Below are 24,630 nucleotides of genomic sequence, written 5' to 3'. Positions count from 1 at the left end.
ACTCCTTTTCCTTCTTTTTTAGTCCACTACTAAAATAGGTCGTGTGGATGTCAAACGGTTTAATTTTGGCCAAATCTGATTCTACCTTCTCTAACTCACCCAATGCAGCAAGGGTCCCAAATTTCATAAAATGGAAATGCATACTTCCTGAGAAGATAATAATGCAAAGAAACTCCAAATTCTTTCAAAGGCATGCCTTTCAAGATAAAAAATGTGATTAATGCTTCATTTGAACATGTGTTGTACAGTGTCCTATAATGGTTCCTTACGTGTATTAACTCAGCTGTGAGACAAGATTTAGTATACTCAGATTTTCATATTGTTTTTGAATGATATCTCCATTGCACTGAACTAGACTTCTGGAAAGGAGACTTTGTCTTCAACATTGGAAGGATTATAATGATTATAATGAAACATGGTTACCACTGATTGCAATATTTATGCAGAAATACTAACACATCTACGAATATGTGCCTTGAATTGTTTTATATAGCTTTCTTTCATTTTCTTTTTTTATAACAAGTTGTGTATTATTTTTCCTATTGTATTGTCTTTATTTATGAGAGCAAAATGATGATGATGCTTTCATTCACAGCCTTGAAGATTCTAATTTTTCCACAAAGCCTCATATCTCTGGGATATCTCCTCATATTGAAATCATCTTTTCCTTCTATCCTTTAAGGAGGAATTTGTTTTTCTATGAAATAAGTTGCCCCAGCTGCTTGCTTGCTTGCTTGCTTGCTTGCTTGCTTTCTTTCTTTCTTTCTTTCTTTCTTTCTTTCTTTCTTTCTTTCTTTCTTTCTTTCTTTCTTTCTTTCTTTCTTTCTTTCTGAAACTCGTGATAGCATACAACAATCAAATAAACCAATCATATAGAAACAGTCATTATAAAAACAATAATTATAAACATATGAACAATCATTATTAAAAATTAAAATATTATTAAAAATTAAAATATACAAATACCCCTTACCTGTAAAATATCATTATTATTTAGACACATTCCTTACACTGTGTTTCTCATTCACTTCTTCAGGAAAACCTGAGAGCAGCTTTTTCTGCAGGAGACTAAAGCTAGCACTACAAGAGTTTACAATTTACAGAGCCATAATTCATTTTTCTCTCTTTATTAGTTGTTCCTTTTTGTTCAAGTCTGGCCTCAGCACAATAACATAGCATTTAGGGGAAAAGATGCAGCCCAGTAATCCAGCTGCAGAAGCCAAAATAGAGAAGATCTCCACAGCCACCATGTATTTGCCCTTGGTGCTTAGATAGGCGGGAACAAAGGATATCCAGACACTGCAAAAGACCAACATGCTGAAAGTGATAAATTTAGCTTCGTTGAAGCTGTCAGGTAAATTCCTAGCAAGGAAGGCCACGGTGAAGCTGACCGCAGTCAAGAACCCCATAAAGCCAAGGACAGTATAAAACATAGTGGTTGAACCTTCATTACATTGCAGGAAAATTTCTTCAGCCATGGAGTAAATATCTGAATCTGGAAATGGGGGAGAAATTGCCAACCACACAGCACAAATTATGACTTGCACCAGGGAGCAAGATAGGACAATAGTGTTGGCCAGCCTTTTCCCCACCCATTTCCTCATTTGGGAGCCTGGCTTGGTGGCCATGAAAGCAAGAACCACAATGGTTGTTTTCCCCAATATGCAAGAAAGGGCTACAGAGAAGATGATACCAAAAGCAGTTTGTTGCAAGAGACATTTCACCTGGTTAGGTTGACCAATGAAGAGTAAGCTGCAAAGGAAAGAGAGCAGGAGAGCAATGAGAAGAAAGTAGGTGAGGTTCCTGTTGTTGGCTTTGACTATGGGAGTGTCCCGCTGTTTAATAAAGATCCCCAGCACCAAAGCTGTGATGAAAGAAAAGAAGAGACTTAGAGTGGCCAAGGCAATTCCTAATGGTTCTTCATAGGACAAGAAATTTGCACCCTTCAAAATGCAAACATTTTGAGCTTTGTTTGGGTATTGATCTTCTGCACAGTAAAGACAGTCATCTGCATCTGAAAAATAAAACACTGTTGTCTGTCTTTAAAATTGTATGAGTTAGATCGGTGTTTCTTAAAGTGTGGTCCAAGGAAGCCTGGGTTTCCCCCAAGACCCTCTCAAGGTACATGAATTCAAAATTATTGGCCACATATTAAGGATATTTTCAAAAAATTAAAAATTTAAAACAATGTCACTCTTCTCATTAGTTTTTTTAAATTTATTAAAAATACATAAGTTTTTTTCTTGAAAAATATTTTATTTAGGCTAATACCTTATGTAATTAATAGTTATTCTTTTTTAGTTATTCTTACATGATTCAATAAAGAAGCATTCTATAAATTCATCAATTTTAAGATTTGATACTGTAAATATTAATAAATATAACCCATAAGAATAAAAGCTCTTTTGGGTTCCTCCATAATTTTTAAAAGTGAGAAGGGATTTGGAGAGGAATATGTTTAAGAAACCCTGAGTTAGATGAATTGTGAGTTAAGGAATGTTTTATTTATTCCAAATGAAGTTATGCTATGAAAAACATAGAGTAATTCAAATGGTAATTCAAATGGATTTTCATTTATGTACAGTGCATAGATGTACAAAGGTAGACAGATAGACGGATAGATGGATAGATAGATAGAATTAAACACCCCAATCATCTAAAACAGTTTTGGGTAAATACAATGGACAGGTCCCAAAGAGAATGGCCTTTGGTTATTCTAGCCTTAATCCTTTTATATACATAACAGCAGCAGCATAGACATGGCAGAAAAACACCAAGAGATTCCTCCTCTATTCTGTACCATGAAAGAAATAATTTGGTGGATGGGGATGATGGTGATACAGATGTGAAAAGGAAGAGAGGGAGAGAGAGAACTCCACTCCTCATTGTTCACAAATTCAGAATAAGAAAATAGTGAATATAGCAGATGAAATTTTCTCTATCTACTCCCTCAAAAATAGCAAACATATTCTTGGCTGTCCATGGTATTCTCAGGAGTCTTCTTCAACACCAATGTTCAAAAACGTCAATACTCTTCTTATCCTGCTTCTTCAAAGTCCAACTTTTGCTTCCATAGAGCGTCACAGGGAATACCATGGCTTGCATGATTCTGATCTTTCTAGGTGTAGACACATCACAGCATTTGAATATCTTTTCCAAGACCTTCATGGCTACTGTACCAAATATTAGACTGTGGTGTATTTCTTAAGTGCTTCTTCCTTTACTGTTGATGGTTGATCCTAAATACAGAAGCTATCCACCACTTCAATATCTTCACTGCCAATTCTAAGGCTTGTTGTTGTACCTGTTGTCATTAGCTTGGTCTTCTTTATGTTTAATTTTAATCCCATTTTTTCACTGTGCTCCTTAACTTGTATTACTAGAGTTTTCAGATCCTTTGCATTTTTAGCTATCAGGGTAGTGTCATCAACATAGTGTAGACTATTGATGTTTCTACTTCCAATTTTAAAACCATTCTCATCTTCTTCCAACCCAGCTTCCTTTAATATATATTCTGCATATAGGTTGAATAAATGAGGGGAGAGTATACAGCCTTTCTCACTCCTTTGCCAACCTGAAGCCAATCTTTTTCACCATGTTCATACTGTGGCTTCCTGACCTGTATATACGTTTCTCATGAGGACAATGAGATGATCTGGGATTCCCATTTTTCTGAGCACTTTCCACATCTTGACATAACAAGGCCTTTCTATAATCAACAAAGCATATAATGACTTCTTTTTGGTACTCTTTGGCTTTCTCAATTATCCAGTGTGCATCTGCAATAATGTCTCATGCTCCTTGGCCTTGAACATCTGGCATCTCTTTTTCCATATAGGGTTCTAATCTGCATTGGATGATCCAAACCATTATTTTGCTAGTGTGTGAAATTAAGGATATTATACAATAGTTGTACTCTCTGTTAATTCTTCTTTTTTGGGGGTATTGGAATGTAGACTGACCTCTTCCAATCTATTGGCCACTGTGTCATTCTCCAGATTTGCTGGCATAACTTCGTTAGAAACCTGACTGATTCTTCTTCTGTTGCTTGCCATATTTCAGTGGGTATTCCGTCAGTTCCCATAACCTTCTGACTTGGTAATAACCAGAGTGCTGATCTAACTTCATCTTCTCGTACTAGAAATTCTTGTAAGTAGGGAATATTTTCTAAGCTATTTTGTATGTTGACATTTCTACTGAATGGTGCTTTTTCATTCAAAATCTTTGTGGTTCTGTACTATTGAGCTAGTAGATCCTATTCTTCACAAACAATCAACTGCCCACCAGCTTCACAGATCCTCCCTTGGGCCAAAGCTCTACCTTGTGTCTTATTGCTGTGCTCAGTCTTGCTATGGTGTATGATCTGTGACATGAAACTGTCTTCCACAACCTCACCTTAGTAGCAGAGTCTGGCTGTTCCTCACCCAGTTTTAAGCCTCCTACACAGCTGTTTCTGTTTCAGTTAATGATTTTTTTCAACCTACATATGAAATTGATGATCATTAGCACCTGCTTGGTATAACTGGTTAATCATACACCTGACTCTAATGTTACAAGATCCCTGGCTTTGTGCAAGTGTAAGAACTGATGCTGGTTTAAAGCCAAAGGGTGGTCACACCAAATATTGATTTGATTTAGATTTTTCTTCTGTTTGCTCACCTTGCATTTTGTAAATTGATAAACATAAACAATTACAATATATATTGTTGAAAGCATTCTTACTTTACAGCATTTTTTGCACACCTGCCTAACACTTTTGCACAGTACTGTATGTTACCTGTTTGGTTTGCAATCTTTCCTTTAGGACAACGAAGGCAATCATAGCAGCAGAATGGCTTCCCTTCTACTTTTATCTTGCTATAACCTGGAGAGCAATTGTTGTTGCAAACAGAAAGGGGACATGTCTGTTGAAAATTTAAAAATTGAAAGCTGAAATTATTCTTTAACATTCAAAAATAATCGTTATTCAGTAATCTCATCAAACTCATCAAAGCTTACTTGCTCCATGCAATTAAACCAGGTAGTTCTCCACATATCTTTGAATAGCCCTAATTCCAGTCGATGGGTCTCCAAAAGAGCAACTGTAACCTCTCTGGGACAGCTTCTTCGCTGCCACCATCGGCAAATGCATTTGTGCATCGTTGAGTGGCTCTCAAGCTTGGTGGCAGCAAACAAATCTTACTGACTTTTAAGCAATCTATGATACCTCATATGTTACTTCAAATGAATTTTTTTTCTTGCTACCTTTCAGATTGTTCCAATCAGAGTGTTTCGCAATGGAGGGGCAACCCCTTTTTTCAGCTCTGCTACTGTTGATTTACACAGTCTTTCAGATAAGAAGCCTGTTGTTACCAAGAGTACCTCCTCTCCCTGTTTGTCCTTGGCTAAGCAAGGCCTTGGGAGTAAGGTGGATATGCAGAATGAGGCCAAGTCTGATCTGGATGAAGTTGCACTTATCAATGCCTTTGGAGCCTTGCCCAAGGTCCAGATTTAAGAAAAATCTGTTAGCTATTATTGGTACTGCTGAGCCATTTATTGAACTTGTGTCACCTAAAACTTTGCATCATCTGTTTTCTATGGGTGAGGAGGAGTTGGCTGGAATACACCAGGCTTTTCCAGATGATCAGAGGACTGAGTTCTCAGTCCTTTGCAATGATGCTGAAGACAGCCTCTCAGGTCCTAGCAAGCCAAGCTCAGCCAGAAATCTTGTTGAGCCTTCTCACACTGTGCCCATTCTTCTAATTTTGATATTCTTATAGAAACACACTCCATATCCCAACTGAAGGCTACTCCCCAATCTCAAATTGCATCAAACTCTGCACCAGCTGAGCCAGTTCCACCTGTGAGCAAATGTTTCTCCCAGGTTTCTGTTCCTGCAAAGCAATCTTGAAACACCCCTATCTGCTGTAATCGAAGACCACATGGGCCTAACCAGATCATCAATGGAGGTATTGGACAACAACTGACCCTTTTATAATAATAGCTCAATCTCCATTCTTTCTAGGAACATAGACAAATGCCTCTTTTCTGGAGTATATTAGCTCCTTTGATATTTTGTTGCTCCAGGAAACATGGGCCATGGATGATATATCTCTTTCTGGATACACTTTGTGCATACTCAAGGCACTACCCAGTGTTAAAAATGGAAGACCCTCAGGAGGTTTGAGCATAATGGTCACTACAGCAATTCACATTTCTTTGACTGTGTTGGAGCCATGTGCCAGAATGGCCCTAGCCCTTTTGTTTCATCTCAAGCCACAGAATATGTCATTCATCAATATATATTTTCCCCCATTACACAGATATAATGACAATAATATTTGGGATCTTCTTGGCAACTATATCTCTAGTTTGCTTTGCCAGTACCCAGATGCATTAATAATTGTTGCTGGTGATTTCAGTGCTCATATTGGAGAGTCAGATGCTTTTTTACAAGCTCATTTTAATTGGTCTCTGCCCTCAGATGATGTAGTCTGCCCTTGACAGGCTCGACAATCTAAAGGTGAACACTGTAATATGATCGGCTTCCGACTGGCCCAATTTATAGACAGCCTGGACTTGGTCATACTAAATGGCTCTGCTAGAGGAGACTTAAATGGGGAACTAACCTTCTGGGGCTCCAAAGGAGCAAGAGGGTCAATTATTTTATGGTTCCATGTACTTATGCCCATCTAATAACCTATTTCTATGCAGGGAATCTCCCAGATCTTCCATCAGAATCCTAAAGTAACTATTAAGTTCCTAGCTGTAGCTCACTGTCCCCCCAGGGCCACAACAAAAAGACTCATTTGGGATAAATGGTCTTCTAGAGGGGCAAAAATCACATTCACTCTGTTAAATTCAGAACCCTTCTTTCAACTCTGCTCCCATATTTGTTTAGCAGACTCCTCTGAACAGATATTATCACATTACCAGTCTATTATCCACACTCTCTGGGCCCCAGTATCTAGCGTTTCATCAATTAGTTCTAGCCCCACTCATGTGAGATCCAAACTTTGGTTTGACACAGATTGTATAAAGCAAAAAGGCTTCTTAGTGCAGTCTATACTTTTTGATCTGACAACTCATCAGGTTCCTTTCAATCTCTCGGAGTGCATAAGAAGTTTTATAAAGCATAAAATCTAAGAAAGAACAAGTGCTGAGAGAGGACTGGGGGAGATTAATTGCAGCAGCAATTCAAGCAAGGTGAAGAACCTGCTTGGTTCTGGCACCTAGTTAAGGAATCTCCTGTGGGTAGTCGCTTAGGTCCCATCTGTCAAAATGCTGCAGATATTTGGGAGAGTTACTTTCAGAACATTTTTAATCCAGAACTATTAAATAATCCACTGGTGGTTCCTCACCCAATGGTGACTTCTCCCAAATGGCCTCCTGTGTCTAGAGCCAAGGCTAAGGATCTCATTGTACAGTTGAAATCTGGGAAAGCTCCTGGAGGTGATTTCATCCCTCCAGAGTTGCTAAAAGAAAATAAAGATTGGTGGGCCCCAGTGCTGGCTGCTTTTTTTACTTATATTAATGGTACAGCACGTTTTCCATTTGACTGGAATGAGGCTATAATTCTCTATATAAATACAGGAAGTAGACTTAACCCTGCCAGCTATAGACCAATTAGCTTGGTTAATACAATAACTATATTGTATGCAAACTATTTGCAAAGTATCTTTATTTAAGGCTGTTGGATTGGGTCCAAAGTGAAAATAGTCTTGTTGGGGAACTGGAAGGCTTTAGAGGGGACCATTCAACCTTAGACCACTGTCTGGTCTTGCACCATTTAGCTGAAAAATACCCAAAGGCACCCTTTTTACAGCCTTTGTGGATTCCAAATCAGCTTTTGATCTGATTCCAAGGGAGAGGCTATGGCAAAAACTTCAGGAATCTTCAATGGATAAAAGATTGCTCCTTCTCATCCAGATTCTTTATTCTAACACCTCACTGGGAGTCAGATGTTCCCCTTGGGGTCACCTTTCTGGAGCTGTTTCCACCAGAAGAGGGGTAAGGCAAGGGAGTATTCTAGCCCCCTTACTTTTTAATTTGTACATCATTTCAACAATTCAGTCTCTCTCATCTTCTAATCATCACACTCCAATGTTAGCAGGTCATGCAGTTTCAGCCTTGCTATATGCAGACAATGTACTAATTTTGTCTGTCTCCCAGGTGGGAATGAGAAGGGCATTGGCTTCCTTTTGCCTAAAAGAACAACTTGTAGTAAATTATTAACAACCCCCCCCCCCAAAGTGCTAGTGTTTGCACAACACAACAGTAGGTTATATATATGGCAAATTAATGGGACCAGTAGAGCAGGTATGTACTTATAAATAGCTTGGGGTTCAGTTCCAGGCACCCTTATCTTGGAGCATACATTTCTCTCATCGGACAATATGGAGACAGCTCTATGGAATCCCTAAGCCAGATGCTCCTTTGTTGCTCCTTCTATAGAGAATCAAGGAAGATATATATTTATTCCATTTTAAAGAATTATCTTGGTAGAGAGCACAATACCTATCTGTCACTGCTTCTATCTGACCAGGACCCTGACCTGTCTTTCCAGGTTGCCCAATTTGGTACTATCATTTGTTTTATCTGTCCTACCTACAGTTGACATTTAGCACAAATTTTTGGTGATCATCACTGCTATTTGTACTATAGTTACTATAATAATGTAATTTATATAATTTTATTGCATTTTTTAAAGTTGTATTAATAATTACAGGTCTATTTTATTCTTGTGCTTTCTGGCCCAAAGGCTGTAATAATGGTAGAATAAAAAACATTGTGACAGTCTTTTATCCATGCAGTTGATTTAAGAAGATAACATCACCTGCCCAGAAGTAGCATTCTGTTGAAATGATGAACATTGCTTGATATTGCTTGGAATATTACTTTTTTTTTTTTTTTTGGTAAATATTGACAAAGTTGCCAGTTAAAGAACACCCAAGCTTAAAGGCTGTTTTTTCGGACAGACATATGGTAAGGTGAAGATGTGCTTAGTCCCTGTTTATTTCTTTCTCCTCTGCAAATAAATCATGGATTATGCATGCATTGTTTTGCATGTCAGCAGTTTTGAGATTCTAGTCATGTTACCATTAATAAATGGTCCCCTCTCAAAATATTCTGCACACGCACACACTGTCAGATTGAGAAGTTAAACAAAAAAGAAGCTAAGCTTGAAACAAATGAGAAATTAATTTTTTAAGACATATCAACACATAGCAAATTAGTGGCCTACCAAGAAGCCTTAGATTGTATCCAAGGACTGGACAATTCCAAAACCAGTCATCTGCTTCTATTCATTAAGAGACTAACAGAAGATATAACAACATGTTTATGGGGCTTGTTTCTGATAAACTGTGAAGACTCTGCTGAGGCCACTTTTTGTGTGCCAGTAGAATCCTGTCCTCAATCTCCAGATCCTATTGTTATTGAATTTCTTCACAGCTCTGTTTCATATACTTTCTCATTTGTTCCAAGCTTAGCTTCTTTTTTGTTTCAGATCTAGCTTCTGGAGTGGTACAGAATTAGATCTACCTTCTGGAGTGGTACAGAAGTGCAGATTTTCACAAGGTTTTCCTTTTGGCAAGAAAACAAGGGATAAAGAATTGTTTGTTCTACCTACAGTTGTTTGATTTATCCATAGATACTGCCATAAATAAATTTTATGATCAAGAAATGGAATATCTATCATCTATCAATTAATTTTCAAAGTTTGAATTCTACGCAAACTGATATGTTTCTAAGTATATTCTACACAAACTGATATGTTTAGTGAGGAGATAGATGCTTTTTAAAAGGTAATACATCCTCAAGAAATTGTGGATGTGCAGTCAAGGTATTTAGCAACCCCAACATTCAGAAAAATCTATAATATTAATATGATGAAGATTGAAAACTCCTCAGGTCAGAAACCTTTGGAGATATTTCAGGCATTTCTTGAAAATAAAGCCCTGCCACATTAATATTATGCATGGCTGCAATTTTAAAGGCTGATAAGGATCCTGCCCTTTGTAGAAGCTATCACCCAGTAGAGGTTAGGTAATTTCATATATACAGTTTTTTATATAGTATTAAAATGCCTAGACATGTTAATACAATATCACATATTAATAAGTAATGCTTTTAAAAGAAATGTTATTTTTTAACATTTCTTGAAAATGTTTTTAAACTTTCTTTTTTAAAGTTCAGCAAAATCAGGAGGAGGAGGAGGAGGAGGAAGAAGGCTGCATTCTGTTGCCATGGAATGAAAATTGTCTTATTCACCCTAAGAAATGTAGGTGAGGTCAGGTTTCTTATGTTGTTTTTAACATTATGGTGATCATGCTTATGAGTTACTTTGAGAAAAGAGTCAATTTGTACCTGTAACTCCTGAAGAAACTGTCTTAACATTGAACTAGTAAGTACAAATAAAAGAAAGAAAAGAAATGATTCCCCATGGTTTGATATAGGCACGAAAAGTACCTGGTTAAACATGGTGGGCCAGATTATTTCCTCTGCAGAAATAGTAAGAATTTTATCTGGGGGACCCATTGGAGCTATGTTTCCAACTTTGATTCGATGAAACGATTGGTTGGGGAACGTGACCCAGTTGATAATGTCAAATCCAGTTGCTAGTTCTCCTCTTTCATCAAAGGAAACCATTTCTCCAGCACTGTTGTTAAATGAAACAGTTCTCAGATACCAATGAAACTAAATGGAAATTATTGAAAAGAATATTGAAAGATTGGAAATAATGAGTATTATGTATTAGGTGTGAATAAAGGATCTTTCATAAGCTATGCGTTAGCCTTTTGAGGCAGACCAGTCAGCAAACAAAGTGCAAAGAGTCGACTTTTACTGTTCTAGGCTATAACATAAACTTGAAAGCCTGCTACAGTTTCCCTCTAAGGCAGGATTATTTGGAGTCGCTTTCAATTTCACTTCACTTTATTTACTGTTTTAACCACAGGTCATAACTGGAGTCTCTTTCTCACACACCCTCGTTTCCCAGGAGAAAGTTGTGATTTACTTTCTCTTAACAGTCCTTCTGATGACTTTTGCATCCTTTGTCAAGGCATCTCTGCCCTCTTCTACATTATTTTTAGAATTCCTTTAGCATTGCCATGCATGCAGGAAGCAATAATTTCATCTATGTCAGCTGAAGACACAGGGTTAACCTAACCCTTCATGAAATCCTGGTTACTTTCTAGTGCTCTGGAACTGTGGTGTACTACAAATGTCATGTGTGACTTGCCTATCAGGAACAAAAAAACAACACTCTTCATCCTTGTGTGGTCTGCCTGTTGATCACTGCTCAATGCCATCCTCTTTCTTTTTTATTTCCCATCTCATACTCTCCTCCTCACTGACCCCTACCATCAGCCTTGTCTTCCTCCTAAAAGTCATTTTCCTCTTGAATTAACATTTGATATTGCCTCCTTCTCATCATTGTTGCACACCATGTTTAGGTATAGTATATGACCCTGAACTATTAAGGCAAAATCCACCCCTCTTTGAAGGACTGACATATCACCTTGATCTTATTTGCTATACATCCCAAAACACCAGCTGAACACTTATATGACTGGCTTTTGGATGAAGGGATATTTACATTCATTCCATTTTTACCTGCCATGACTGTTGATTTAGAGGTCTGAGTTCCCAAGCATTTCTTCTTTTTCTGTGTTTGGATTTGGATGAAAGCATGGCTTGCAGAGCATGGGCCACTGCATAGACGGCATTGTAGACACTATAACTTTGCCCAGTTATGCTAGTTTCAAACACAGATTCAGGAAGGGTCTCCATTGCCTCCTCACCAGTGCATTCATTGCCACTGTCCTCATCTAACATAGCATTTGGAAAAGAACAGTCGAATGCACGTTCCCAAAATAGTCTTGTCAAACTGTCTTCTTCAGAAGTAGGCTTTCTCATCTGAATAAAAATTTTAAACCCTAATATCTCCTTTGAGGAAACTGCCAAAGATAGTGTACCATGGATGAAGTCCAGACCCATATTTCTTTGAAAGGGGAATGATGTGAATTCCATCTTTGCTGGCATTATCCAAACTTTATCTTTTCTCTTCATTGGCATATATTCTGAAATATATGGCAACATTCTAAAAAAGGGCATGTCCTCATTTTCACAATATATGATCACAACATTAGCAGTACTTCTCATAATATCCTCGTACATCGTTAAATAGCCATTAATTTGAACGTCAATGTCATTGGCAATGGATTCCTTTGGCATTTCTTCCATGAAGTCAAAACAGATCCCTTTCTTAGAAAACATATCAAGCCTATTCTGAATAAAACTCTTTCCTCTTTCAGGGTTTTGGACAATGAGCCCAATCCATTTCCACTGGAAGTGAAGCAACAATTGGATGATCCCCATAATCTGAAGATCTTCATTTGGAAATAACTGATGGAAGAAAGCAGCTTGTATGTTGCCATTCATATCTGCAGCTGAACCATATATGAGCTAAGACAAATGAAGAAATTGGAGCATATATTTCCAAATCAAAACATTTTTAAGGCTGTGTACTGATACAAATATTAATATTTTCCAAACAAGAGGAGAGTTGATTTCTAATTGCATATTCCAATAACATTTCTATAGAAACTTTTTTTTTTTTTTTAACATGGTGCTTTTCTAAAGCTTCAGAAATACATGAACTGCAAAGATCCATATGAACTACTGGATTATGCTGTATTTAAACATATGGTTCAATGAAATAATTTTCCATGGAATTAGGAATAAGCATCTTTTTAGCATTAACAATGTTGGTTATCCTTTGTTTTGAAGGTTTCCGACAAAAACAATATTCATCATCTAGATAAAACTTTGGAATATAAATCAAACTAAATCAAGCAAGTGACCATAAGTATTTTTAATTTTAAAAAGTGTTCATATATTTTGATTACAATTCTTCTGTTGTTATCCAATAGGTGAATAATACTCTCACATTTTACTTCATTATATTAACTGAATATATAAACTAGGGGATAAAACTGTTCTGACAATTAAAAATTGGAACCTGCCTGATATTTTGGTGAATAAATAAATCTAGTCCTTCCTGAAATTAACTTTAAATAGAATGAGAAAACATACTGATATGCTCCATTTAATATCCGTATGTATTCATATTAAGAAAGGAACATCCATACATTGTATTTGGGCTAGATCTACATTTAACTATATTTAGAGTGAGCAAGTTTATTGGATAGTCCTTATTTCTGTTTCATTTATCAATATGCACAAACCACAATGATCACCTAAATGTGTGAATGGATTGTTGGATTTGACTCCTATCTTAGGTGTGGGATCATGTAATTGCTCAAGGCATCTTACATTGTTGTCTATTTCTTTATTTTTTTATTTACCATTTTCTATGTCCAAACAACAGATTTTCTGTAGTGTACTAATCTTTTAAGAAAATGTCTTACCTGTGGGATCTTGTAAATGCTCAGAATATTTGACATGAACTGACCAATGTAAGCATTATGTCCTGCAATCACAGATATTACATAGTCCTTCAGATCACACTTGTAGTTCGGGATGAACCTTCCCTTTGTAGAGAGAAGCTCCATGGAAGCAAAATAGATCCATCTTGCCAGGATATAGCTATTGGAGATATGGATACCAAGGGTGATATTAGGCAGGATCCAGGAATTTTCATTGATTTCTTTGATTGCAAATTCCAAAGCCAAGATGTGCTGGTAGTTTTGCATATAAAACCTGAAATGAGTGTTAGAACATTTGTTTCCAGATTTGGAATTGGCTGCATCCTAATTTATGTTTTCTAATTGTATCACATGAGATAAGATGATACAGTCCATGAGCACTGAAACAGGTGGGTACTTTAACATTCAAGCAAGGATTTCTTTGAATATTTAAGACAACTAGTCTCAAGAAAGACAGAAAAGTTATATAGTAATAGAAAAAAAAAAAAAACTCTTCCTGGAATACTGGGGTTTAACACTCCACTTTTTTTTACCCATTGGAGATGGCCCTAAAGAGTGGTGATGGTGAGGGCTGAATTGCAAAATGGAGTAATCATCAATAATTACAGAAGTTTTCCTTAATTTAGGGGTCCTGATTTAATTTTACCTCCTACCCTAAAGTTCTACTTCACTATTTCCACCTCCTCTTCCTTTTCCTGGTTCTTCTTCCCCACAGTTGTGCTTCTCAGGGTATTGAAAAAGGAAATTCAGTTGTCACTATATTGTACTTTAAGACACTGGAAATTTCTGAGAACCATTTGATGCAGTATCTGCCTGCAGGACTAACTGCAGTCATGCACACCTTCTACAAATGATCAGTATTATGAAGCAATAAGATGCCATTGCATACATTTATTTCTTTTGTGCTTCACCTCGTTATAACCGCATGAACAAGAAATGTATCAAAATTAAAGTGTTATCTAATAACAATGGATCAGGGAGGAGGGTGTTGGAAGCTATCGAAATAAAAACACATTGGAAAATACTTTGTGTAAGAGACATCAGATGATCATTGAAGTAATAATAGTAATGTTAACAAGAGAAATAATAATGCAGCATAGGCAATCTAGCATTCATACCCCACCCTAACTCAATCATGCCACAGAGTTTAACTATTTCTGTATTTGCATTGCTTGAAACTAATAATTACATACAGGGAATTCTCAACCAGTTCATTGGATGGATTTCTTGTGAATGTTACTTTTTCAGGTATCATGTAAATTTGAGAAGAAATGCCAGCAATGACCAAATCTTCTGAATGATACTGCTTGTGCTTAATAAGAGGCTGGTTTCCTACAGAACATTTACCAAGAGGCGTATGACATTCTACATAAAAGAACAGCATGGCTACAGATGCTAAGAATAATACCATCTTGCAGACCAATTTATCTCTCAGCCCCCTGTTCAGTCTATTAGAATTAGGCATTTGAAATCAGACAACCTGATATACATTATTCCAGGAGGTTGCTTTTAAGTCAGAAGCATACCGTCTTAGAAATCAGAATGAAAGGCCTTTGCCTTCCAGCTGTACCCCTGGGAAAAAAGAATATAATATTTTTGTTGCTGTTGAAATACATTACTTTGTAATATTTTCTTTAATTCTTTAGGGATTGAAAATAATGATGGATACTTGATAATGATTGTACAGATCTATACATGCTCAGGTGCATATCCTAATCAGTGATACACAGGGAATTGAAGCCTGGAATTAAGGACCAAATAATAGTGGCAGGGAAAAACAAAAAAGAACTAAATTCAAAAAGTAAAATGTTTCCTTCTCCAATATCTGTAGTTGGTTTTCCAAGTGAGAAAACAGCTGAATTCAAATGGAAATTTCAGTCATCATGAATTAAACAACAAATTAATTCAAAATAAAATTGTGTTAAATCAAATTTGGATCTCACTCTTAAGAAGTGTCTTTCTCTTCAGCTACTCTAAATAAATAATTAATCAAAGTACAGCTATTGTTTGCATTTTGGTTGGAGTGCATATTTGTCACCAGTGTGTTTATTTGGGGCATATTGTTGTTGCTGTTGTTATTGTTGTAATATTAGCATTTTAGAGAACATGTCTATTGCATTCATAATTCTTCAACTACCTGTTTCCCTTTTCTGTGAAATCAGTAATAGATGCAGAATAACATTGGGGTATTTCCTCCTCTCCTACTTGGGCCCATGATTGAAGCCCAAATCTGGAAGATGCCATTTTTGGAAAAATATCTCTTAACATAATCAGTTAGAACCAGTAATTGATTTATTGATTATATGCCATCAAGCTGTTTTTGACTCCAAACAATGATGTAGGTAGATTTTCTCTATGACATCTGTCCCTAATGTGGTAATACCCACAAGGAATTAATGGCAAATGCATAGCTTTTAGGTATATGCATTAGACATTCTAGATATACTGTATGTGCAAACATATATGTTTAATCTAATATTAATTAGAGCTCAAATAAATAACCTGAGTAAGTAAAGAAGAATGTTCTATAGGTTCTAATATCTAAGTTATCGATTGAGTGTGTATTTCTGTGGGAAATGACATAATTAGGCTTCGTTGATCAAATAAGCAGAGAAGGGGCATTCTTATGAGCTTCCTTTCCTAGATATTTTCCCAGTTATAGGCACCTTTCTCCTATGGGCCACTGCATATTGCAAGAGTGCTTTGCATGACTTGGGTAACAGCCAGTTAACCTAAATCACCAGGAGTGGAACATTTAAGCTAAGCAGTTCATATTTTACTCTGTGTTTGGGACAGCGGGTTCTCATGAGGTAAACAGCCTGATTCCAGATCTGAACATCCCACTTAAAAGAGAAAGGTGTCTAGCCCTTTGTATCACTAGGTGGGAAAAAAACAGACATGATAATTTGAACTTTCATTTCAGCATAAAAAGGGCTCAGATTTGATACATAACAGTTGTGGGAATTATTTTGTAATGGGTTCATAGCTTTTTTATAAAACACCTATATATTTGAGTTCTTTTGTCCATAGACATCTATTTTTGAAGTTTTTGTTTGTCAGCCATGGTAAGCTTGAGACACCACTCTCAAAGCCAATGTCCTCAAAGGCACAGAAATCAGGGTAACTGTATAATAAAGGTACAGGTTTTTCTGCACTGTAGGTCTATCCATTTAAACTTCACTATTGAAAAGAACATGCCAAATCCTCCTCTTTCTCCTTCCCTTCCCTTCCCTTCCCTTCCCTTCCCTTCCCTTCCCTTCCCTTCCCTCCCCTCCCCTCCCCTCCCCTCCCCTCCCTGCCCTCCTCCTCCTCCTCTTCTTCTTCTCCTCCTCCTCCTCCTTATCTCATCAAATTGTTAAGACTTTTATCTCTGAGTCTACAAATGGGAGAGGAAAAGGGATCAGGGACCTTCTGCGCATAATCAATCTTGCATATTTATTCTGGGACTCTAACTGATCCTAAAGAGGAATAGAATCAATTCTATACTGTGCTAAATCAGCAAGGAAAACAAACTCCATCAGTGCAGAAAAAAATAGTGTAATTTCTTTATTAATTTTTCCTTTTTATCCAAATCAGTCCTCAAGATAATGATGTAACGTTTTGGGGGAAAGATGCAGCCCAGTAATCCTGCTGCAAAAGCCAAAATGGAGAAGATCTCCACAGCCACCATGTACTTCCCCTTGGTGCTCAGATAAGTTGGAACAAATGACATCCAAACACTGCAAAAGACCAACATGCTGAAGGTGATAAATTTGGCTTCATTGAAGCTGTCAGGTAAATTCCTAGCAAGGAAAGCCACTGTGAAACTAGTAGTAGTCAAGAACCCCATAAATCCAAGGACAGTATAAAACATAGTGGTTGAACCTTCATTACATTCCAAGACAATGTCTTCAGCCATTGAATGAATGTCAGAGTCCAGGAATTGTGAAGAAATTGCTAGCCACAAAACACAAATTGTGACCTGAACAAGGCAGCAAGAAACAATAATGGAGTTGGCCAGCCCTTTCCCCACCCATTTCCTCATTTTGGAGCCTGGCTTGTGGGCCATGAAAGCAAGAACAACTATAGTCGTTTTCCCCAGTACACATGAAATGGCTACAGAGAAGATGATGCCAAAAGCAGTTTGTCGCATGAGACATTTCCCTTGGTCAGGTTGCCCAATGAAGAGCAAACTGCAAAGGAAGGAGAGGAGGAGAGCAATGAGAAGGGTATATGTGAGATTCCTATTGTTGGCTTTGACTATGGGGGTGTCTCTCTGTTTAATGAAGATCCCCAGTACCAAAGTTGTGATGAAAGAAAAGGAGACTGCAATTATTACCAAGGAAATGCCCAAAGGATCTTGGAAAGACAAGTAAACTATATTTTTTTGAAGATGACTACCCTGATCCTTGCTTGGATATTGGTCCTCTGGACATGGGAAACAATCTTCTGAATCTAAAAACAAAATGAAACAAAACATGTTCATAGAAACACTATACATTTTAAGGATAAAGACTTAACCATAATCTTAATGCATTAAAATCCGGGGATTCATTTCACCTGTAACTTTGGACATATAAATTATTCTAACTTTTCATATTTTTCCCTTAAAAATGGCAAATTCATGTTCCTGTCATTAACATATCATTTCAACTATTTTTTTAGAAATACTTTCTGCTTCTTCCACACAGAAAGAAAGAATCTCGAGCTATGATGTGGAATATGTCCATTTTGGTCCTATTAATGTCCATGGTAGCTTTCTTTTATATATCCATTCATAACTTAGTATAATCTCATTGATAGTTCTGGAATTACTTGAAATATAAGCTAACTGATTCTGCATTTCATTTCTTCCAGTGCACAACAACTGCTGAATATTATAATCACAAAGTATGGTCATATTTTGGAGATTCCTTTGGAAATATATAAAAGAAAATCCTTTTCTTCTGGAAAACTTCTGTGACAACACACATTTATTATGTGCTGCCATGATGTGGATATTGATATTTTGTTACCATTAATATGTATTGTAGCTTCAGATATTAAGACCAACATTCTTTTGGTCAGCCATGCGAGGTAATCCAGACAAGTTTAGACAAGAAGCACACCCAGAAGCACTAGCTCTGTCTTTATTGTAAAGTTACATTAACAGAATCTTGCAAGTCTGAAACAAGATCTCTCCTCCCTCACCTTTACAGCCTAAGATACTAAGGAGGATCCCTTCTGAGGTGTTGCAATGCCCCCATTCTTTCTGAGGGCTCAGCTGCCTCTTATCTGACTGTTGCCTAGTCTGTGTCTCTTCCTTCTTCTTTTTTTTTTCCCAGAAAAACATAAGAAAGAACAATCTGAATCTAATGACCCTTAAGAAAGATAACACTGTTTACAATAAACATATTGGCTTTGTCATCTACTATCTCCAACACTAAACTATGAACAATTAGATCATTTTTTCATTGCTGAACTATATAGCATGATGTAAAGCTCAAGATTGTCAGTCACTGTAATATTTATTAAATAATCCATACCTTCCTTCTCTTACCCATTTGGTTGGCAATCTTCCCTTCTGGACACAGCGCACAGTCATAGCAGCAAGATAATTTCCCTTCTAGTTTTATCTTGTTATAGCCTAAGTGACATTTGTCATTACATATGGAAAGAGGTAACGCCTGTTAATAAAAAAAGATTTAGAATTCTTTCACATGAATAAATGAGTTTTGGGGGTTGTCCTTTTCATTATCTATATGTACATAAAATGTTTGTATGCAAATAAACCACTGAGCAATACATTTTCCAGATTTCTTTCTTTTTTATATTCACCACTGAATCCTTTTACTGTTGTTGTCTCACAGATATTATACGAAGATGTTTCATCAACAAATAGGACACATTCATATTTAATTTGGTTTCCATGTAAGGATGAGTAAATGTGGACTTAATCTAGTATCATAGGTTGGAAATATATTTAAATGAAAGTTGCGATTGGATTTTCTGAGATTCTTACTAGAATTCTTTCTAGACTTAGTTCAATGTAATGAAGTTCACCCAGAATCAGTGATGATGTTGGTTGGCAAGCTCAGTATTTTGTGCAGTATTTGGAGGTCATCTTGGTTAGGTTTATCATATGTAAATATGTCCTATATGGGTCATGCTACACTTAAATCTGGAAATATCGGAAACTACAGTCTGTGGTCTCTTTAGTATCAAATGCAATGAGTGAGTGTGAACGCTGCACCTCCCTGCTATTCATTAAAGCAACCTGACTTTTTTTTTCAAGATGCTTTTGCCTTACTTAATAATCAGATTAACTATACTGAATGGATTCCTGCAGGCAAATACACTGGAGGACCTGTTCTTTGATCTAGTCTAACATCTGTGTTGGTTTTCATGCATTCAAAAATGGTTCATGCCACATAGTGTTTTGAGAAGTAATCTGTCTCAGACAATTTTATCCTGATCCCTTATCACTGCAGCTCTAAAGGTAACAACTTGTGTGAAATCTCGGTTCCATTCATCCATATAAACATTGAAATACATTACTTTTGGAGCTCTGAAATGCTGTTTTCCAATCCGGCAATTGTTTTTCTTTTAAAAATAAATTTTATACCATAGCAGTTATCAAACATAGTAACATGAATGCAACAGATTAAATGGAGATTAAATAATAAGAAAAATGCTTAGGGTGGATTTGTCTTTACTAATGAAATATATTGACTAATAAAATGTACCAAGTGATGCAACTTATAAATAATTGTTGGGTTGGTAAATCTTTTAATTCATTGTATTTCATGTGTTAATTTTTCCATAGACACTAGGAAATTCATGTGTCATACTTTATCTGAAGTTTTGTGAAATGATGGAATTCATCTTATTTTCCAACGGGAGCTATTGTCCAACTGGTTGCTAAGAGCAAGGTACCTAAGATTTTCCTTGACACAGTTGTTAAAATCGACTTGGAACAGAAAAAAAAAATTCCTCTGTTGCAAATGATTTGCAGATTATACTGCTTATTACCACACTCACCTTTTTCCAAAATATATTCATTTTAGACATTCCGACCACACTTAAAAATGTTCCTTCTTGTGGCAGGGGAGGGGGGGAGGAGAGTATGATTCTGTGAAATTATTAAGATGAAATAAATTTATGAATTAGCATTAGAGAGTTTTCCCTTACAAATGTGGGAACAGGTCAGAAAACTTTTTTTTTTCCTGACATATTCCTTCCCAGATTGATTGATCTATGTTTATTTTTTCAAAAAAAAAAAAACTGCCTCCTTGTTTTAAGGGCTTTTATAGATAATATACCATCATGTTAAGAATGGCGTTTATTTTAGAAACTGCTCCACTTAGGTTACCAGTGAGAGAGGGAGACAGAGATTCTAAAACTAAGTAATTTCTGATGCCTCTTCCTTTATTTCAGGGAGCTAAATAAAAAATAAACTCCAAATAGATATATTTTGTTTCAATGTATGGTTTGTTTTCAATTTAGAAATCTCCTAATATATATAAATGTTGAGATGGCGATGATGATTTTACTATTATACTTAGAAACACATTCTGCAGATTGGCATAGCTTTGTAGTGGAATTAAAGAAAACAGTAGGTTCTGTTCATATTTCACCCAAAAGAAAGATTAGTCTGAGGCTGCTTAATAGATTAATCCAACTCTTTTTAACCCCATTTACACTGTCAAAGGTTTAAAGATTTCACAAAAAGTAAACTATGAAACACATCTGATTAAACATTTGGGACCAAATGATATCCTTCTCAGAAATTGCGAGAAGATTGTCTGGGACAGCCATGGGATCGATCTTTCCCACTTGGACTCTTAGAAAGGACTTGTTTGGGAATGTGACCCAATTGAGAATATCAAAACCAGTTAGGAATTCCCCCCTGGGGCCAAAAGAAATCTGTTCTGCAGCACTGTTGTTGAAGGTCACTTGCTGCAAAAAATGGTGGAGCTGAATGGAGAAAGAAAGAAATAGAAAAGTTATCAGGATTCCTTGAAGAGTATGGAGGAATTTCAATGTGTTCTCAGTTTGGCCTATGCTCAGTGAAAATTAACCCGTCAGATTTTGCATCAGTCTACACCTTTTAAATCTGAAAGGGAAATAAGTTCTCTCTCACATGCAATTTCTACACTATTGTTAACCAATGCATTTCATTTAATAAGTTCACAAAATCACAAAATCCAGAAAAGAAGAAATCCTACAGACCACATTGGTCTGCTCAATAGAGCAATCCAGGAATTGTAAACTGAAATACAGACCAAATAAAATTCTCCACCATAGAAAAGGTTGCTTCCTTTCCATCTAGAAGTAACCTTTAAGAAACATTGACCATTGACCATTTTCTATTTTATAAATTTCCTTCCTACCAGTTTATAAGCAAATTTGTTCCTTTTTTGAATGAACCCTATTCAAATATTCACAAGATTTGTTGTCATCTCTTTTACCAACTTAGCTAATGTTGAGAATTAGGAGATACATGTATTAAATAGCCTTAAGGAATTGTTCACGTTTTTACTGAGATGTGGAATACAGTAGCAGCTAGAACATTGTATTATGGATGAGGAAAGACAGAATCCTGGTATTTGGCTTGACTCTCTTTTAGGAAAAATATCCATATGCTCAGCAATGGCTACTTTAGGAAAAATATTTTGAGTTCAAATGGTAACAAATAATGCTGTTAAGTTACATGGTTGTTGTAAAGATTTTACATTTAAAACTGCCAAATATCATATCATGCACTAAATATACATACCAGTTCCATCTCAAATATTCCAATAGTTTGTTATGTTCACCTTTTATATATATTGGACTTTCCATACTTTTTAAAGTAATTCCTTTTCAACTTCTGTCCAACTTCTACCCAGTATTACATGGATGACCTGAACATTTGTAACACCATTGGAGCAGCATAACATGGATGTGTATGTATGTATGTATTTTATATGACATTATCAATTGTTTCCAAGTAGCACTCAAAATTATATGTAAATTACATTTCATATTATATGCAAAAAAAATTATCTCTTTTTAAAGGTTGACTATGGTTTAGCTTGTTTAAGGATGCAGTCTTCTCTCCCTGATTTATACTCTACTACAGGGGACATGTCATGATGACCTTCCTGAATTTTGCATTAGCCAACCTTACTTGCCATGGAGATTAAAGCAACAGCTTCCATCTCCTCTCATGAATTATTCGACCCCCTTTGATTTTGGAGGAGTGCATGGCCCTCAAAGCATGTGCCACAGCATAGACCGCATTGTAGATGCTGTAACTGAGTCCACTCATGGTGGTCTCAAAGACAGAATTCGGAAGAGTCTCCAGCTTCTCTTCTCCAGTGCAGATCCTTTCAGCATTCCCATCCATCATCTCACTGGAGAATGAACATTCAAATGCATCTTTCCAGAAATACCTAATAAAACCATCTTCTTTTTCAAAGTTTGGGTTTCTCTTCTGCATAAATTGTTGGAATCCTGTCACCTCTTTTGAGTGAATTGTGAAGGAAAGAGCACCATGGAGAAAATCAATGGGCAACTGTCTTTGCATAAGAATGGAGGTGAATTCCATCTGGGCTGACATGATCCAAACTTTGGCTTTTCTCCCCTTTGGAATATCATCAGAATCTAAAACATAGATCATTACTCTGAAAGTCATTATGGTCCAAATTTCACCATTCAAGATCACTGCACTAACTGTACTCCTCATGATCACATTATATAATTTATCTTCCTCTTCCACCATCTTAGCAGCTTCATCAGCATGCATCATTTGGGGGAAAGATTCGATAAAGTCAAAGCAGATTTCTCTCTCAGAAAACATGGAAAGCCTATTTTGAATGAACCTCTGTTTATTGTCCTTATTCACAGAAACTATCCCTACCCATGTCCATCCAAAATGTAAGAGTAAGTATAGTATTCCATTAAATTGATGGATCTCATTTGGGAACATCCAATTGAAGAAAACTGTAACTGCTTCATTATTCATCAAGGAAGGTGATCCGTATGTGATCTAAATAAGTGGAGGAAAATATTAGAGGGAAAAAACGATTTCTTCGAAGAAATAATTCCAATATGTGCATACTTATTTGCATTCTGGCTTAATATGTGGAGTCTCTGTATAACCCAATTTTCTGGTTTAGGTGGGATTGGTAAAAACTGTTCGTTAACAGATTTACACTATGTATCTGGAAGCTTAGTACTGTATGCTGAGCATTAAAAGACAGTAGTGATGGGTATTTCCATCCATTTCATAAATTGATCATCATCTGGCTTTAAGGATTTCATGCATTTGGGATACTTCTGAGAAAAAGTATCATGAGGACCATTTGTTTTTTTTTTTATGTGGGGGGGGGGGGGAGAAGAATGGGAAAAAGGCAGAAAAGAACCAAGCATTGGACACCTGATGAAAGAAGTAGGAGGAATATTCCTTCTTAAAATAAATATATTATATTAGTAAAACATTCCAAAAACCTTCAGAAGAAGAACAAAGAAATTACAGTACTTCATTTCTACCATACTACTTTCTGAAATGACATCTGAAATAAATGTATGAAATGCCATCGAGAATAAATTAATAAGTAACTTTTCTTACTTTGTTCCATATTTATATCTCACCTGTGGAAACTTATAGTTGTATAGGATAGTCGCCATTTTGAGACATGTCTTTCTCTGTGGTCCTGCAATGACAACTATTGCATTGTTCTGGATATCACATTTGTAGTTAAGGATAAATCTGTCTTTGGTAGAGAGAAATTCCATTGGTAAAAGATATGTTGAGCTTTCCCCAGAATTTTCACTAGCAATGTGGAAACCAAGGCTAACATTTGGCAAGATCCAGAAATGTTCATTGATTTCCTGATTTCCTCCAGCAAATGCCAGAGCCAACGTGTGTTGGTAATTATGAGTGTGGAACCTTCAGTGAGAGTTATAAACCATGTCAAAATATGTCTTCTTTACAATCTGACAGCAGTTCCATTTTCTTGTTACATACATTCACACCAAAACACTGAGTTTTGTGCTTGATGTTTGCTATGGACAGCTGGAGTCTCATGGTTACTAAATAATAATTTTAAGGAACTGACCTGGTTGTGGTTAGCTAACACTGAGAAAAGAAAGAAATTTCAGCTTGGTCTATGATCTCTTTAGAATTCTTAAACTGATGAATTTCAGGTTCATGGTAAAATTGCTCTGTCAGGATTTATTCAGGATGTAACATTTG

General features: G+C 36.4%; 1 protein-coding gene across 1 annotated transcript; it reads right to left on the bottom strand.

The window, feature by feature from the left end:
- Positions 1-1,112: 1,112 nt before the first annotated feature.
- LOC103053251 (vomeronasal type-2 receptor 26-like) lies at positions 1,113-24,062 on the bottom strand. Its single transcript, XM_088144015.1, has 9 exons — positions 24,027-24,062; positions 18,949-19,075; positions 17,811-17,864; positions 14,624-14,762; positions 13,413-13,590; positions 11,596-12,447; positions 10,450-10,677; positions 4,778-4,904; positions 1,113-2,014 (listed from the first exon to the last, which is right to left on the bottom strand). The coding sequence occupies exons 1-9, from the start codon at positions 24,060-24,062 to the stop codon at positions 1,113-1,115; spliced, it is 2,643 nt and encodes an 880-aa protein (XP_088000141.1).
- Positions 24,063-24,630: the final 568 nt, after the last annotated feature.

The sequence above is a fragment of the Python bivittatus genome, unplaced genomic scaffold, assembly GCF_059951505.1.
Source record: "Python bivittatus isolate LINGU-HERP-01145 unplaced genomic scaffold, Pbiv_v1 ctg000430_np1212, whole genome shotgun sequence".
NCBI classification, from domain to species: domain Eukaryota; kingdom Metazoa; phylum Chordata; class Lepidosauria; order Squamata; family Pythonidae; genus Python; species Python bivittatus.
Note: the sequence above shows the minus strand (reverse complement) of the source record. Positions and strands in the feature narration are given on the sequence as shown.